Source organism: Condylura cristata, unplaced genomic scaffold (genome assembly GCF_000260355.1).
Source record: "Condylura cristata isolate star-nosed mole 26May11 unplaced genomic scaffold, ConCri1.0 scaffold00003, whole genome shotgun sequence".
Taxonomy (NCBI): domain Eukaryota; kingdom Metazoa; phylum Chordata; class Mammalia; order Eulipotyphla; family Talpidae; genus Condylura; species Condylura cristata.
The window spans coordinates 49,254,987-49,270,204 of NW_004567104.1; the positions used below are offsets into that span (position 1 = coordinate 49,254,987).

The 15,218-nt window shown below is 39.2% G+C and overlaps 1 protein-coding gene across 1 annotated transcript in view; it reads right to left on the reverse strand.

Annotated features, from left to right (window-relative positions):
* CRYBG3 (beta-gamma crystallin domain containing 3) overlaps positions 1 to 8,799 on the reverse strand; it is a 99,054-nt gene extending 90,255 nt beyond the window's left edge. The window contains exon 1 of the mRNA XM_004675271.2: positions 8,651 to 8,799. Within this exon, the coding sequence (XP_004675328.1) occupies positions 8,651 to 8,799 (149 nt within the window). The remainder of the gene's footprint in view (positions 1 to 8,650) is intronic.
* Positions 8,800 to 15,218: the final 6,419 nt, after the last annotated feature.

The following is a 15,218-nucleotide window of genomic DNA, read 5'->3' on the forward strand; positions in this document are numbered from 1 at the left end:
TTTTTTTTTTTTTAATTCATACAGAACTGGGGTACAGGCCAGAGATGCGGAGGGTGAGAGGATTCACCAGAGGGCCCAAATAAATCAATCTTAAAAAACAAAACAAAACAAAACAAAAACATGTTATCTTAAACTAAAGTTGCATTTCAAGACTGGTTTTTTATTTAATCACAAAAATACAAATTATTTTGGCTGTATGCATAAAAGTACAAAGAGGTGCAAAATAGTTCTGTCTGGAAATTTTCTCAAGTTTATAAATCAAGAAATAATGCTAAGACAGTATTTAGATGCATGTACAGAAATGACAGAAGACACAGCTAAAACAAGATCAAAACAATGTCATATAAAAGTCTCAGGGATAGTCCTAACAACTGCTAGATACTCCTTTACCCCCTCTGTGGCACTGTGGTACTTATTTTAAGACAGGAAGAAAGATCTGTGCTATGACTGTCTTCTCCACAAAACTGTACAAGTGCTTTGAGCCAAAGACCACATTGCAGCTCTTTTACTGTGTAGCACAGTATCTGGTCTCTTGTCCTCTTCCCCTTATGCAGCCTTCCCTTTATATTAATAATAACACCACACCGTAACAACTTTATTTCATATCCCAATCTATGTTTCTAGGCAAATTGGGGAAATGCCTTTTATTTTATGTATTTACATGATTATATGTAAGCATACCTCATTTCTAGTGAGGTAACATTTTACAACATTCTCTTTGGTAACGATATACTACCAGTAAGCTTCTACCACCAACTAATCTGTTTCTTCTACACAATCCCTCCCTCCACCTTCCCCTTTGATAGCCATCATGCTGTCCAACCCATTTTTAAATAATTTATAAATGGAAGCACAAACAGAATCTTGCACTTACTATTACCTAATGATTTTGGAGCTGTTTGCTGATCAATGCATTTAAAGTGTTCTCAAGCAAAAGTAAATATGGGACTATATCCAACTAAAACGCTTCTACACAGCAGAAGAAACTATCACTAAACCAGAAAGACCCCTACGTGAATGAGAGAAAATATTTGTACAACATACAGTTGACAAAGGGTTGAAATCCAAGACATATAAAGAACTCATACCAATCAACAAAAAGAGGACAATAGGCCAGAAGAAACAGCTAAAACATCATCACTTAAAACACCATCATTTATTGTCAATGAAATGCAAATCAAAATCACAATGGAATACTTTAAACCTCTGAGAATGACCCATATCAAAAAGCCCAGAAAAAAGTTTGTTGTGGAGAAAAAGGAACACTCTTTACACCACTGATGAGAATGTAGACTGTTCCCATCCCTATGGGAAACAGTGTGGAGATTCCTCAAAGTATTAAAAATTCAAATAACATATATGATGACCCTTTAAAATCTTTTAAGTGTTCTCATTACTTATGACAATTATATAATATTCCACTATATGGATGAATCACACTTAAGCAATTAGTACAGGCCTGGGCTTTATTTTTTACTTTTTGTTTATTAAGACACTGCAACCACTAAACTTGTGTAGACTATTATCTTATGATAGTTTGCATTTGTACCTCTTTTGAAGGAGATGGACTCTTAATATTTAAATACATATTTGTAATTTACATAGATGTATACATTTATTTCCCCTCTCTCAACCATCAGGACTCTAAATTCTTTCCTAAAAACAGCAGTGGCTCAGGCCATCTGAAGAGATGTCTAGTTGCATGCCACTGTCTTATTTCCATTTAAAATCATTTTCTAAAGCTTGTTTAATCAGTCTTCCCAAATTAAATAAACTCTCACATAATGTGGTTGGCTTTGAACTCTGGAAGATTTTGACTTTGACTTCACACATTTGTTGAGAGACTTTCTGATTAGCTATTAAAATCACTAGGCCCTGACTATATATCTGTAAAAATGGAGTAATGATACTTCTTTCATATGGTTGCTTTGAGAACTAAATGAATATATCCTTAAGGTTCCAAGTGCAGGGCTGAGGTCTTATTAGTGCCTCAATAACAATGCATTCATTTTGTTATCACTAAACAGTCAGGCCAAAAACTCCATTAGACTAAGCAAAGAGTTGTTTCACTGCTTAGGGATAGCTGCTATAAATACCCACAGGGGTTAAACAGAAAGGATTGTCCTGTAAGAGTTGTGCCATTAGTTGATGATTTACATTTGCAGAATGAATTTTAAGAATGAGTCCTGGGCCTCTCTGGTAGTGCAGGAGTTAAAAACAATGCTATCAAGCTATCACCAGTCACTGCTGCACAAGTTCGATCCCCAATCTGAGCGCTGACCCACAAGGTGCAGCAGACCTTCTGTGACCCACTGCTCCCCTTAGCAGTGTATATCAGTCAATCTGCCTGTTCTGTCCCCTACTCTTTGGTGAATCCTCTCACGCCCTGCACAGAGTTCTGGCTTATATCCCAGGTCTTGTACACGTAGTAAATAAATCTTTAAAAAAAAAAAAATGAGTCCTTCCTGGTCACAGAATTGCAACTTGTTCTTCAAGTCATTCTTTATAAGAGTTTCCATTCACTTGGAAAGTTGCTTCCTGAAAGGATGTGATTTTCTGCCTCCATTTAGGATTTGCTAAACCTGTAGAATCAAGGAAGAGCAAGAGATAGGAGCCACTTCCGTTCACCCTGCTGATGCAGTTACTATCACATCTCTCCACTATTCTGGCTTGGCAAAGATAATAATCAACTATGCTCCAAGGAAAAAACAAATGTGAGAAGATATTTTGAAAGTCCAATAAAGTTCTCATATAATATTTGTCATCCAAGAAGCAGTATGTTCTGAACCAACTTTGCACACACCCAAAACATGCTAGGTTTTTAATGAGTTCATCTTGAGAACACAGATATTTATCTCTTCCATTAATTTAAAGCTCTAAGAGGGCAGGCAATTTCTGTCATTTATTCATCTTTGTATCCCCTATGCTCAAAACTGTACTTGACACATGATAGCCACTCAAAATTTACAGAAAAACAAGATTCAAAAATAAATGACTTCTAAAACCTTTATTTCATGTTGATGCTCTTTTTGCAAGAAATAGTTCCCATTATTTTCCTGAGTTTAAATGTATATCGACCAGTGTTTTCTTGCTATCATAGTTATATTAGCATTTCTGGTATATCTGGACTTCAGTGTTTCTCATCAAAATTCTGGTTATGAAATGAAATATCCTTTAGGGGAATATTATTTTCCTCTTATTTTACAGCAGGTGTTTTACATATTTTCCTATATTACCTGTTTTACATACTTTCCACTGAGATGAAAGAAAACATATCTGTTACTGTTGTTTCAATAAAGTTAAAAGTTCTGATTATATAAATCTATTGCAGGCTAATGTGAGGTATACTTGCAACCTTAATACATTTAGGGGGTATAACGGAGTTTATTAACAGAGTTCTCTCAGCAGAAACAGAATCCCACATCACCCATCTGGCAAGATGCCCTGATCAACTCAGAAGACAGAAACCTTACGTGAAATAAATTATAGCTTTAACTCCCTAAAAGAGCCAATAGTTCTACGACACTACCAATATAGGTTTTGTGCTTTTCATTAAGCTGAGAGATTCAGATTCTTCTAAAACACATATCCCTGAAGACTCTGAATTGTTCCAATCATCTGGAACTTTCTATTTTCTTTTCATACTGCTTGACTACAAGTATGAACTGCAGATGTGGTCTTCTGTATCACAGAGGTATCTTATTCAAATGAACTAGTTATCAATTATTTTCTACAGTGTTTTCAAATCAATGAAAACAGGTGCCGTGAAAATTAAGAACAGTGTGCCCTTGACTCACATAACTAATGTGGTCAACACTAGCTCTTTAACTTGAAGGCTAATAGCTTTCATGTTGATCATCAGAGGAAAATGCCATTTTGTTATGAGTACATCTCTGCCAAAAGCCAATTAGCATTCTGATTCCACCTATTTAATGCCCTCATCCAAGGTGTAAGCAAATATTCTTTAAACTTTAAAACAAGGATCCAACACTATCTGGAGAGACTGACAACCCACCTTGAAGCTGGCGGTACACTGACCTTAGCAGAAAACCAGTAAGTGCCTAATGTTCCATCGGCCAACACTCGCCTGAACAGGTAAAGGGGGTGCCAAGATGGCTAAGACACAAGATGAATAAGCACCTCCTCCCTTGTGCTGGGGTCAGTGATGCCGTCTTCCCTTCTTTCTCTTTGTGAGTCTACATTGAACCAAAATAACAGCCAAAAGAGAATATTCCTGAAATGGGCCACAATGTGAATAAAGTGAGATCTAGTTCAACTGACACACACATTCAAATGTATTCTAAAGAATTATAGTTTAGAAGCATTACAGTTTTGGAGTCAGTTGGAGAGACCTAAGTTCAAATCTCACTCCTGAAATTTACTACTCTCATGATTTGGAGTAAAATTAGCATCAATGATCGACACCTGCGGGCTTGCTCGTGTGCCTGGTGGTGGCACCTGGAGTGTAGCAGCAGAGGGTAGCAGCAGAGGACTGTGCAGTAGAGACCAGCAGAGACCACAGGAGAATGCTGGGGCCCAGGAGGCCTGCCCTCTGCACTCACTCTCCAGGGGGCTCAGGGGGGCCCAGTCATGCAGCCCACACCAAACTCCAGGTGCCTCCATCAGGCACACAGCAAGCCCCGCATGTGTCAATCATTGATGCTAATGTGGGGGACAGGGGACCTGGTAACCTGCATGTACCCAACAGTACACTTGCCACCATCCTGACAATTGAGAAACTGAGATGGTAGATGCTGTTGGTATCTTGAGTGTAACAATTCTTTGTTGAACAGGCCTCTCCTGTGCTTTGCAGGACACTGGCATCAGAATCCACCCACTAATTGCCAGCCTCCTGGACCAAGACTCCCTGCCTCCCTGCCTGCCCTCTACAGGGCATCACAAATGGTGTAGAAGATCAACAGCCTCAAAAAGTCACTGGGAGCCCAAAGATTCCTCCTTCATCAGCCTATCCAGATCACAGAAAACCAGCTCTGTGTCTTCTGGTACTACATAGACTGTTGTCACTTTTCTAGTCCCTTTTGAGTTGAAAATTTTCCATGGAGCTCATTTTAAACCAGGTCTTTTTTTTTTTTTTTTTTTTTTTTTTTTTGGTGGAGCAGAGAAACAAAGCTGGGAAAGCATTTTCTCATAGCAGAGAAAATAAGGTAGATAACTCCCAAATTTCATATTCAGCAAATATTAACTTTAACAAACTTGCAAAAGTTCTCTGATTTGTAAATTAAGAGCCTGTCTAGAGAGATGATCCAGTTCCAACCTAACTATTGCCTCTTTCACTCTGTCTCACTAATATAATGTCCCCTCTTCCCTCCAGACCAAAACCCCACAGGACTGTTAGCCTAGAAGGCCCCTTTCCTATGTCTGTCTTCCTGGATCAGCTCTGAACCTGATGACATTCCACCAGTGTCCAACAAAGGTAAAGTCAACTGCACTCAGGAGCACTCTCTGCTTTCTTGTGCCTTATAACAATTTTGATCCTTACTTACTCATAAATTGGGTTTAACACTGTAGCAGTGATCCTCAAACTCAGATCCACAGAGTTTTTAAGTTTTCTACCAAAACTCCTATTGCAGTTTTATTTCCCCCCAATCTGAAGTTGGGACACAAGCACTGTCTGGTCAATCACCCAGCTGTAAGCACTGAAAGGCAGTTCTAGTATCCACACCTGAGCTTGAATAAGCAATAGTGTTGAAGCTAACAGGCCGTCTTCAACTGCTGAGGCTTAATAAGATGTAAACAGCAGTAAGCTCTAATACGTACGTGTTTTTACACAAAACAGCTTCTAGCACACCATAAAAGAAAAAGTTTTCCTATGATTGCAAGAAACCTAAATCACAGCACCATACAGAGTGGTAGAGAGACAAGACAGCTCAGAGAGACGCTATGGTAATATGTTAGCAACATCCTTGTTTTCTGAGCAGCCAAAAACTGTTGGCAGGATTATGTTGCAAATTTGACTCACCAGTATTGTGTTTATGTTCCTGTTTAATCTTTAATTCTCTCCTTAAGGTATTGTTAATAAATTCTGTTAAGGAATTTATGCCTGTTTGTACTGCACATGTATAAACTCATACAAATCCACTTTGGTAGTTCAGAGGAAACTACAGAATGTAAGTCTTAGAGACTTTCGTTTTGAGAGTAGCGAAAGGCCAGAATGCAGGCATTAATCCTCAATGTCTGAGGCCTCCAACTTACAGGCTCAGTGACATGTTCACTGACTGAAAAGTAGCTGTGAGACTTTGCTATTGTTAAACTTTTAAAATAGAAAAATGGGGATACTGATAATATAGACTTATCTAACTTTAAGTATAACATTTTTCCAATTGCTTTCTTTAGAGAAAGGATCCCTTTTCTCAGTCATCTGTACAATCCTGTAACACCAAGCACTATTCTGGCTATTGAAAGAACACCTTAGCACATAAAATCACCAGTACAAAGAATGACCCCTGCTCCCATTAAAGCTAACTTCTTACTGCCTCCAAAAATACTTTAATTTTTGAAATAAGATCCCAGTGACAAATTGCAATTCTGTTTCTAATCATGTTAACACCATGGTGTTGTGTTCCTAGACACTGGGAACTACTAAGCATTTCCATGTTTCATTAAACTTTCAATAAAGGCTTTGTGTATGTGTATATCCTTGAAAAAGAAAGATTTCAACTCATTCAAAATTGTGTAACACAAAGGCTTATCTGACATTCCCTTCACATGTGGCAAGTTCCAATAAACACGAGTACAAAATTAGTGCTCATAAAAGAACAATTAACATTTCCACTGCCAAAAAGTTAGTCTTGGCCTATCAGCAGATGATGAAAATAGAGATGTGGACAGACAAGCGACTAATTGCTATAGTGGCTAGCTCCATACAGAAGAAGAGATTAGAACTGAGAAGTGCTTAAAAAGCCAAAATCAGGCAGGAAGGGCTTCAGGACAATTCTGATAGAAACCTGAAGCTGGCATACCTTCTTCTTTCTAACACTGACTCACGTTTCTAACCTTTGCTGAGTCTACCTGTAATTTCTTTTAAATACTACTCCCTTATTATCCAAGATTGTTAGCGTTACAGTGATGGCAGGCACCACAGGCTATCTGCCCACACCAGCAGATCTGACATTCTGGTTGAGCCCTTTCAGACTTCAAAACTATTTTTTTTTTAAAGATTTATTTATTTGTTCATACAGAACTGGGGTACAGGCCAGAGGCTCAGGGGCGGTGAGAGGCTTCACCAGAGACAGAGTGGGGAGCAGAACAGGCAGATCTACGAAGTACACTGCTGAGGGGAGCAGCGGGCGGGTCAGGAGAGGTCTGCCATGCCATATGGTCACCTCCCAGGCAGGCGGGGATCGAACTCATGCTGAAGTGGCTTTAGCTTCTCAGTGCTGTGCTTTAACCTGCTGCGCCACCAGGGAGGGCCTCAAAACTATTTTTAACTACTGTGTAACTCTGAATTTTAAATCCTCCCCTAACAGTGGGGGCAATAATAAATGAAACTTCCCTGGAGAAGTCCAGAAATTATAATAACTGTCTTCTTGGAAAGATGAGGTACTTCATCAACAGATGGAAATGTTTCAGAAGTAGGAAAACTGAGGAACACATAACCAAATAGACTCAAATTACAAACCTGAGCACTAAAGCCAGCAGTCACGGTTACAGTGGTTGCCTACCCGTTTTCCTTAGAATTCCTCCACAAAGTCTTTAAAATCCCAAGTAAACATAGCTTTCTCGGCGCCTCCCCTCAGCCTCTTGGTTTATATAAGTCCTCCAGAGCAATTTGGGGGAGGAGGGAGAGTAAGCCTCTCACGGAAAGTTTAAAAGACCCAGATGCATTTCACTGACCTCTCTTCCTTCCTTCAGGAGGAAAGACGAAAACTCTCAGGAACCGGCATTTTAAAGTAATCGATTTTACGGCAGGTGGAGGAAGGAGAAAAGATTACAGGGCAGGGGCACGCTTTTACGACAGAAACCTTGACACCTTGAGTCCCGGTTTCTGGGATCTGTCTGGGAATCTGAGGGGGAGAATTCCGAGGAGAGACGGAAAGAAGGGCGGGCGGCATGCTTTCAGTGCCCACGCAGGGATAGATAAAATAAACGAGGTTTTCATAGTTTTAAAGTCTTGGGAACTCCGTATCGCAATTCTTTAAAAAAATCATTTTAAGAAGTGCAAACAGGATGGTTAAATACCAGCTAAGGAGGCGCTCCAAAGCATTACCTTTCCCACACCAGTGATTTTCCGATCGCGCCCCCTTTGCCAAACGGGTGCTCGACGCGGCTCACACTGTTTCGCATTACGGCCGACAGGACGCCGGGGGACTCGCTTGGGCCACAGAACTCCGAGCGCGGACGCGCCACCGCGCAGGCACCGAGTCACGCACGCGGGCCGGGAAGTGGGCAGGGGAGCGCGGCGCAGACCCGCCCAGCGGGAGCGCGCTGCCGCAGGTCACCAACTTCATCCAGACTTGACAAATCAAGAAAAGCGGCCCGGGAACTGGGCGAGGAGGAAACTTCAGCAATGGAGGAAGGAGAACAGAAAGCGGCAAACGGCGTGCAGCCGAGCTGTTGGCAGCGGGCGGTCAGGCCGAGCCCATGTCCCGCGAGTGGGCACAGGGTCCCTAACGCCCCCCACGGCTCCTACCTGGCAGCGCCCCGAGCCGGAGCGGGCGGCGGGCTGGTCCTGGGCCTCTCCTCCTCTTCCTCTTCCTTGTCCCGCGAAGGGCTTCGGGGAGCGAAGAACCGAGAGAAACTGTGCCAAGGGGCGCCGCCCCTCCTCCGAGCGCCAGACATCTCTTCTGCAACCCGCTGCCCGTCGAACTGGGTTCCGAGGACGGGAGTGGCAGTGTCCTGCGCCCTGAGCCCGGCCCGGCGCCGCGGGACCGGGCGAGGGCAGGACCGACTCTGCGCGAGCCACTGGCGCTACTCAGTCCATCCCGGGCGGGAGAGGCGCCGAGGCGACGCGCTCCCAGCGCGCGGCTACCACCAGGGCGGCCGGACGGCTCCTCCTCCCGCCCCCGCCGACCCGCCCTGTGGGAGGAGCCTGCTTCGCGGGCCCACCCCGTGGGCGGAGCCTATGGTCGCGCGTCCACCCAGAGCCCAGCTGCTGTCTTGGGGTTGCAGGGTCGAGGTCTGGGGATCCGCCAGAGAATCCGAGGTGGGAACGTTCTGCCAGCGTTCCTGGGGTCCCGGACTCCCGTTCAAAACTGACTCAAGTTGCAATCTATTTGACTGCACTCAGAATTCGCTTTCTATTACCGATTAGTTTTTTCTTCTACTGTCAGGGCACAGAAAGTTTTCCGACTTGTGGGAGAGGTTTGTTAACTAAAGTTTGTGAACACCTGGTAAGCTGCAGTGCCAGCTCTGGGCCACTTTCCAATTTAACAGCTCTCTGAAAGCAGTTTCCATTGGGACTGCAAAAGATGAGGTTACCTCAAAGCTCAGTCTCTCCGAAGTGAAGCAAAGCCAAAGGTGACTGTCTGGCCTGTCAGCAACTTATTTCTTGTTGGGCTCGCGTGAATGTGGAGTAACTTTTCCTACACGGAAGTACTTTAAAATTTCACACCTTAGTTATGTTACTCCGGGACACTGATCAAAAGCAAGTGTGATTCAAACTTGTAAAAACTATGTGGTAGTCGTTATACAGACGTCACTGACATCTAGAAATCAAAGATTCCTAAACACTTGCTTTAAAATGTTTATATACTGTATTACCAATTTAGCTAAAAAAAATCGACAAACATCAAGCAATACATAATTGTCTACAACTCGAAAAACGTACACTTGAAACCATCACAATCTATGTCATAGATCTACCCACTTCTGCACTATTATTTTGTGAGAAGAGCTATTAACATAAGATCTGCATTCCTAGCAAGATTTTAAGTATACAATGTGTCATTTTTATGTTTAGGCACCATGCTGTTAAGTAAAGCTCTAGGACTATTTCATGTGACATAACTGAAACTTTATAGCTTTGACTAATAAATACTTCCTTGCTTTCACCAACCCCCATTCTGGCAATTCACTCTGCTTCTATGGATTTGACTATTTTTGATTCATCGTGTAAGTGGTATCATGTAGTTGTGTACTTCTGTGTCTGGGTTGTTTCATTCATACATTAGTACTGACTTTTTAGTTTTCTATATACTGTTGGCTGGTAGGGAAAACACGAGGCCCATTCACCACAGGTGTTTTGATTTGTTGGTTTGCATTAAAGCCATATTGCCCCTGAGAGGGTACAGAAATCTGAAGTGATGTGGCATAATAGTTTACTAAAAAAATTATACAAATAAATGAGATAAAAATGAAATATCCAAGGCAATTTTGACAGGAAGTACCTGGGAGTAATACCACCCTGAAGTTGGAGTAACTCCCTCTGATTCCCCATTTTAGGGGGAGGCTGTTTATAGATTGGCTGCCTCAAACCCTAGGGTCTCAGCACCAGCTGATGGCTGTTACCATCCTTGTAACCCACAGCCGCCTCCCAGAAGTACTGTAGCCCTTACTCACTGCAGCTGAGTTAGGCATTCACCCTAATTTGTTTTGGCTTGAGTTAACCCATCAAAGTTAAATCATCTCAGTTTCTTTTAATCTATCCCTGAAGATTAACCAACACTTGGTCTTTTGCAAATCTTTCCCCTGTGAAAACAGGAAAAAAGCTAGAATAATAGATGAAAACAAAGTTCCTATTCTAACTGTATCATTTTAGGAGAAAATTTCCATGAAAAGGCTACTTACCAAAGAAAACAAGGAATCAGCAAAAAAAGTAACTATAATAAAGTAAAAATTAGAATCATTAGGCAACTGTAATCAGAGACATTCTGCAGGGGAGGAGATGGGAGCAGAGAAGGGGTGGAAGAGCACAGGGGACTACAGTGATGGTGCATGAGGGAATTGGTGGCGGGAATTTCATGGGGAAATCATGCACTGCTGAAAAATGAAGGCTGATATAATGAGTATATTAAAAAAATAATAATAATAAAGGCTACTTACCGAAGCCCACTCAATATGAAAGAGAAGAGCATGAAGCAAACTGTTCCTTCCAATTAGAAGACCAGACCCAGTGAATGACTGATCTTTCAGAGGAAGTTAAATGACTATCATGTGTGTCTTTTGGCTTTTGAGCGCTAACAGCAGGCCCTGTTCCCTACTGCCTATTCTGAAGGTGAATTGTTCAGGAGCTTTTCTGGGGGTGAAAGTGGATGGGAACCAGTAAGACTTACTACCAAATTGTGGTTCTAGCTAAAAACATTTAAGAATTTCTCTAACAACAACAAAAAAAAAACTCAAGAAAAATAATGTGTTACTCTTAATATTTCTTCAAGAAGCACTATTTCCAATAAGTGACAAGACATTGAAATCATATGTAAAGTCTGTAATGTTGAGATTTCATGTTTGTAGTGGACATGGAAATGATAAATTATGCCACTGTTCAGCTAAAATCCTTCTAATGGACCACTTGCAAAATTGTAAGATAATGAAAATGTTACTATTAAGGGTTCCTAAAGTGACAGTAAAAAACAGGTCCATGATTTTTCACAAAAGCAACTACCTTATGAAGGAAAGAATATCTATAATCTCGACTCCATGGTAGAATAAAACACTTCAATAAGTTGTAAATACAAATAATGTCCTGCTCTCCATCATAGCAAACATTGTCTCTGAAAAATTAGTTTGAAATCATAAAACAATCACCCCTGAATTTTCATTTATTTACTTCTGTAGTATTTAGTTTTTTTTAGTTATCTCCATCCTTATATTGTACTTTCATAGTAACAATTTTCTAAATACTAAATCCTAAGGTTTCATTAATAAGTCTTGCAAAAATGTTTAGAGTTGTGAGGATCTGGAGATGCTACCTCAGCACAGTTGTCTTCATTTACACAGTTGTTCTATAAACATGTTTAAGTACATGGAGTAGAAGTATATTTATTGGAAAACTGATGAAAGTATTTTTTTTCTTAAATTTTTGTTTTCAGGTGCCTAGAATAATTTTCTGTAAACCCCCTTTTGCTGATGCACATTTTAATCTCTCTCCATCATACAATATAGACAGTTAATTCACTAATGTGCCTTTATAAGCATGACACATAATAGCTCAGAATAATTTATTATATAAGAAACTCAGTTCCTATATTGTTTTCCCAAATTATTTCACCTGAGTATATAGCTCAGGGTCCTTCATTGACAGTGTTTTCCAGTGTGAACTCAGCAATGTGGCAGGATGGGCATATGATTTTATAAAATTTACAAAAGTAAATGTTTTAAATGCAGTTGAGTAAGACCTCTTTCCATTTGGGATTTTCCTTCAGCACATTTCTAGAATCAGTTGATAGGGAGGAGTTTTATTAGGGGTATTTTGGGATATGCTGAGAATTTGATTTAGAAATACATTTAGTTTGAATGTAGTGGGATATATGTGTTACTGTCAGCCTTTCTACAGCATTTAATTGCTTAAATTCCAATTTGTCCATGTTGTAATTCACAGAGAATTATACCAAGATGCAAGATAAGAAGTCCTATTAGGACATAAAGTTATCTTAATTAACCCTGACACTGAAAATATGTGGGGAGTACAGAGCGATTAAACAAGATCTAAAATGTGCACCAGCAAAAGCGGATTTGCAGGAAATTATTCTAGGCATCTGAAAACAAAAATTTAAGAAAATGAATACTTTCTGATTGATGTAAATGAATACTTTCTGATTGATGTAACTACTTTAATAGCAGTAACATGCCCAATAATGCACTAGATAACAATTTTATAACTGTAAATAACCCAAACCTTTAAAAATAAGTCTTGTCTTTTGTAAAATAAAATTCAATATACAGCATTAATTGTTGGGCAAACACCAGAAGCAGTTTTGTATATTTACATAGTCCTTCCATCAATAAATACACCCCACCAAATTAGATGAAGTATCTTTCAATTATATGCATAGAAAATTGTCATATGTACAAAAATGAACAATGATGTAATGTATATAAAAGTAAATTATAAAAGTAAGAAAATAAGGTATTATGGCCAATGCCAGCAGTTAATGGTAAAATAGACTGCTTTCTATAGACTTACAGGCCTACAGATGTAGAACTCCAAAACTCTTTTTAAAAGGATACGAGTATAGTTTAGAAATGCTAAGTTTTTAATTCTGAAAAGTCCACCAGAGGGATAAACTTCTGTATGTATTTTAGAGCACAGTATTTACTATGTAGCAGGTGGCCCAGGAATATTAAGACAGCTGTCAACATCAAGGAAAGCACCAGTCCATGAAAAGCGAGCAGATGGATGGGGACACTGCACGGGTTGCCTCCTAGAATAATAGCAGCGTGTGGCCGAATGAGGCAATGACATGCTGCCCAGGGCAGCAAAAAGCTATTACTTGGATATAAGAGCTCAATTAGGAGATGGAACAGGGGTATCCTCCCCTTTTCTTTGTTTGTAGAGATCAAGTTTTCATTAAAAACCACCTCAGCAATAAGAAGGGGTGGGTGTAGGTGGTGGGGATGATGCTAATATTTCTCATTCGGTTACATTTTGATTATCATGGTTTGTAACACTAGAAAATGCCTCAGTCTTGATGCTTCAATAAGAGCAGATGGTGAAATTTTTAAGTAATTGGTTATTCAGAATCCATGGGATGCATGAAATTTTATTGTATGTATGTTTTTTTGTGTGCAGGATATGGAGATATGGATCTTTCAAGCATACATCTTTTAATGCTCAAATTCAGATGTGTCAGCTTGATCAAAATGACATTTACTTGTTCCTTCCCTTGATTATGCCTATAAAGAGAAATGAATTCTTTACAAAAATATTGACAACTGTATATTGACTTCTTAAACAATGCAGTATTTGCTTACTTTTTTCCCCATAACATTATATTCTAAAAAGTGTATAAATAGTATTTCTTTGGCAGACATAGATTCTAACATGCATTCCAAAATACTTATTAATGCCAACTCAGTTTTGTCTTTTGAATCAAATGTTATCTAAAATACAAAGTCACATACCAGTTATTAATTAAATGTGGTTTTGTAAGCATGACACATACAATAGCTCAGAATAACTTACTATATCAGAGACTCAGCTCCTATATTGTTTTCCAAAATTATTTCACCTGAGTACATAGTTATGCATTATATGATTCATTTCTGATATACATTTTTAGTAATCATATTCTATAAAATAAAATTTACACATTTCTGTACTGCACGAAATTAGTTTTGATTATAAATTTCATTAGGACTTCATGAAACAGAACTTGAGAATGTAAAGGTAACTGGCTTGTGAAGTGACTTCCTTTTTACTTATGTTGATGTTCTAGAAGACTGAGTTCTCTTACTGTGGACACACTGTTCCTGGTTTGATTTGCTGGAAATGGTTTAAAAACAAGACATAGGGGCAGCTGTTATTGTGAGCAAATGTTTTGATTAGAGAAAGAAAGCAGCTGGAAAAGATACAATGCTGTCATCTAAGATGAACTACAGTTTTCACATGGGGATTTTACCTAATCTAAAATTTAGATTAGCATTTCTCTTACTGGGCTTTCTTTGCATAAGATGGAATGGAAATCTATCCATTTTTCTATAATCTGGGGTGATGAAGTATTGAATATAGTGCTGGATATAAACTAGGCACACTTACTTATGTCTGTCATAAAATAATACTATCATTAACTCCCAGAAAATGTCATTTTAAAACATTGTGAAATACAGTAACTAAACAACTCCATAAGCTATAAAAAGCAAGTGTCACCTTTGTAAATATAATTTCTAGTTTTTAGAAAGGTGCCAAATATATTTCTCAGTGATACCACATTCATTTTGAAAGATATTAATCAAACTGTATTTTAAGTGATTTAAAAAAAATAATTAACAAAAGTACCCTACATCAAATATTTCCATCACATCTATCATAACAATATTGACTCTTTCAGCCAACTTTCCAAAAAAAAAAAAAAAAAAGGTAAAACTGAAAACAAGAAGTTAGGTTTCTTTTTTAGTGTGGCCCTTTACTACACCTTCATGAAATTACTTCATAATTTTATAATCCATTAATGAGGCTAAGGATACCTAAATATTTATTTTTATTTTTATTTTTTCATACTACCAACATAGAAAGACAACAAGCACTATTTAATATACTTAAGACGCATTTTCACAATTATTCTAACTTTATTGGAAAGGATATTCATAATTTGGCTAACAGA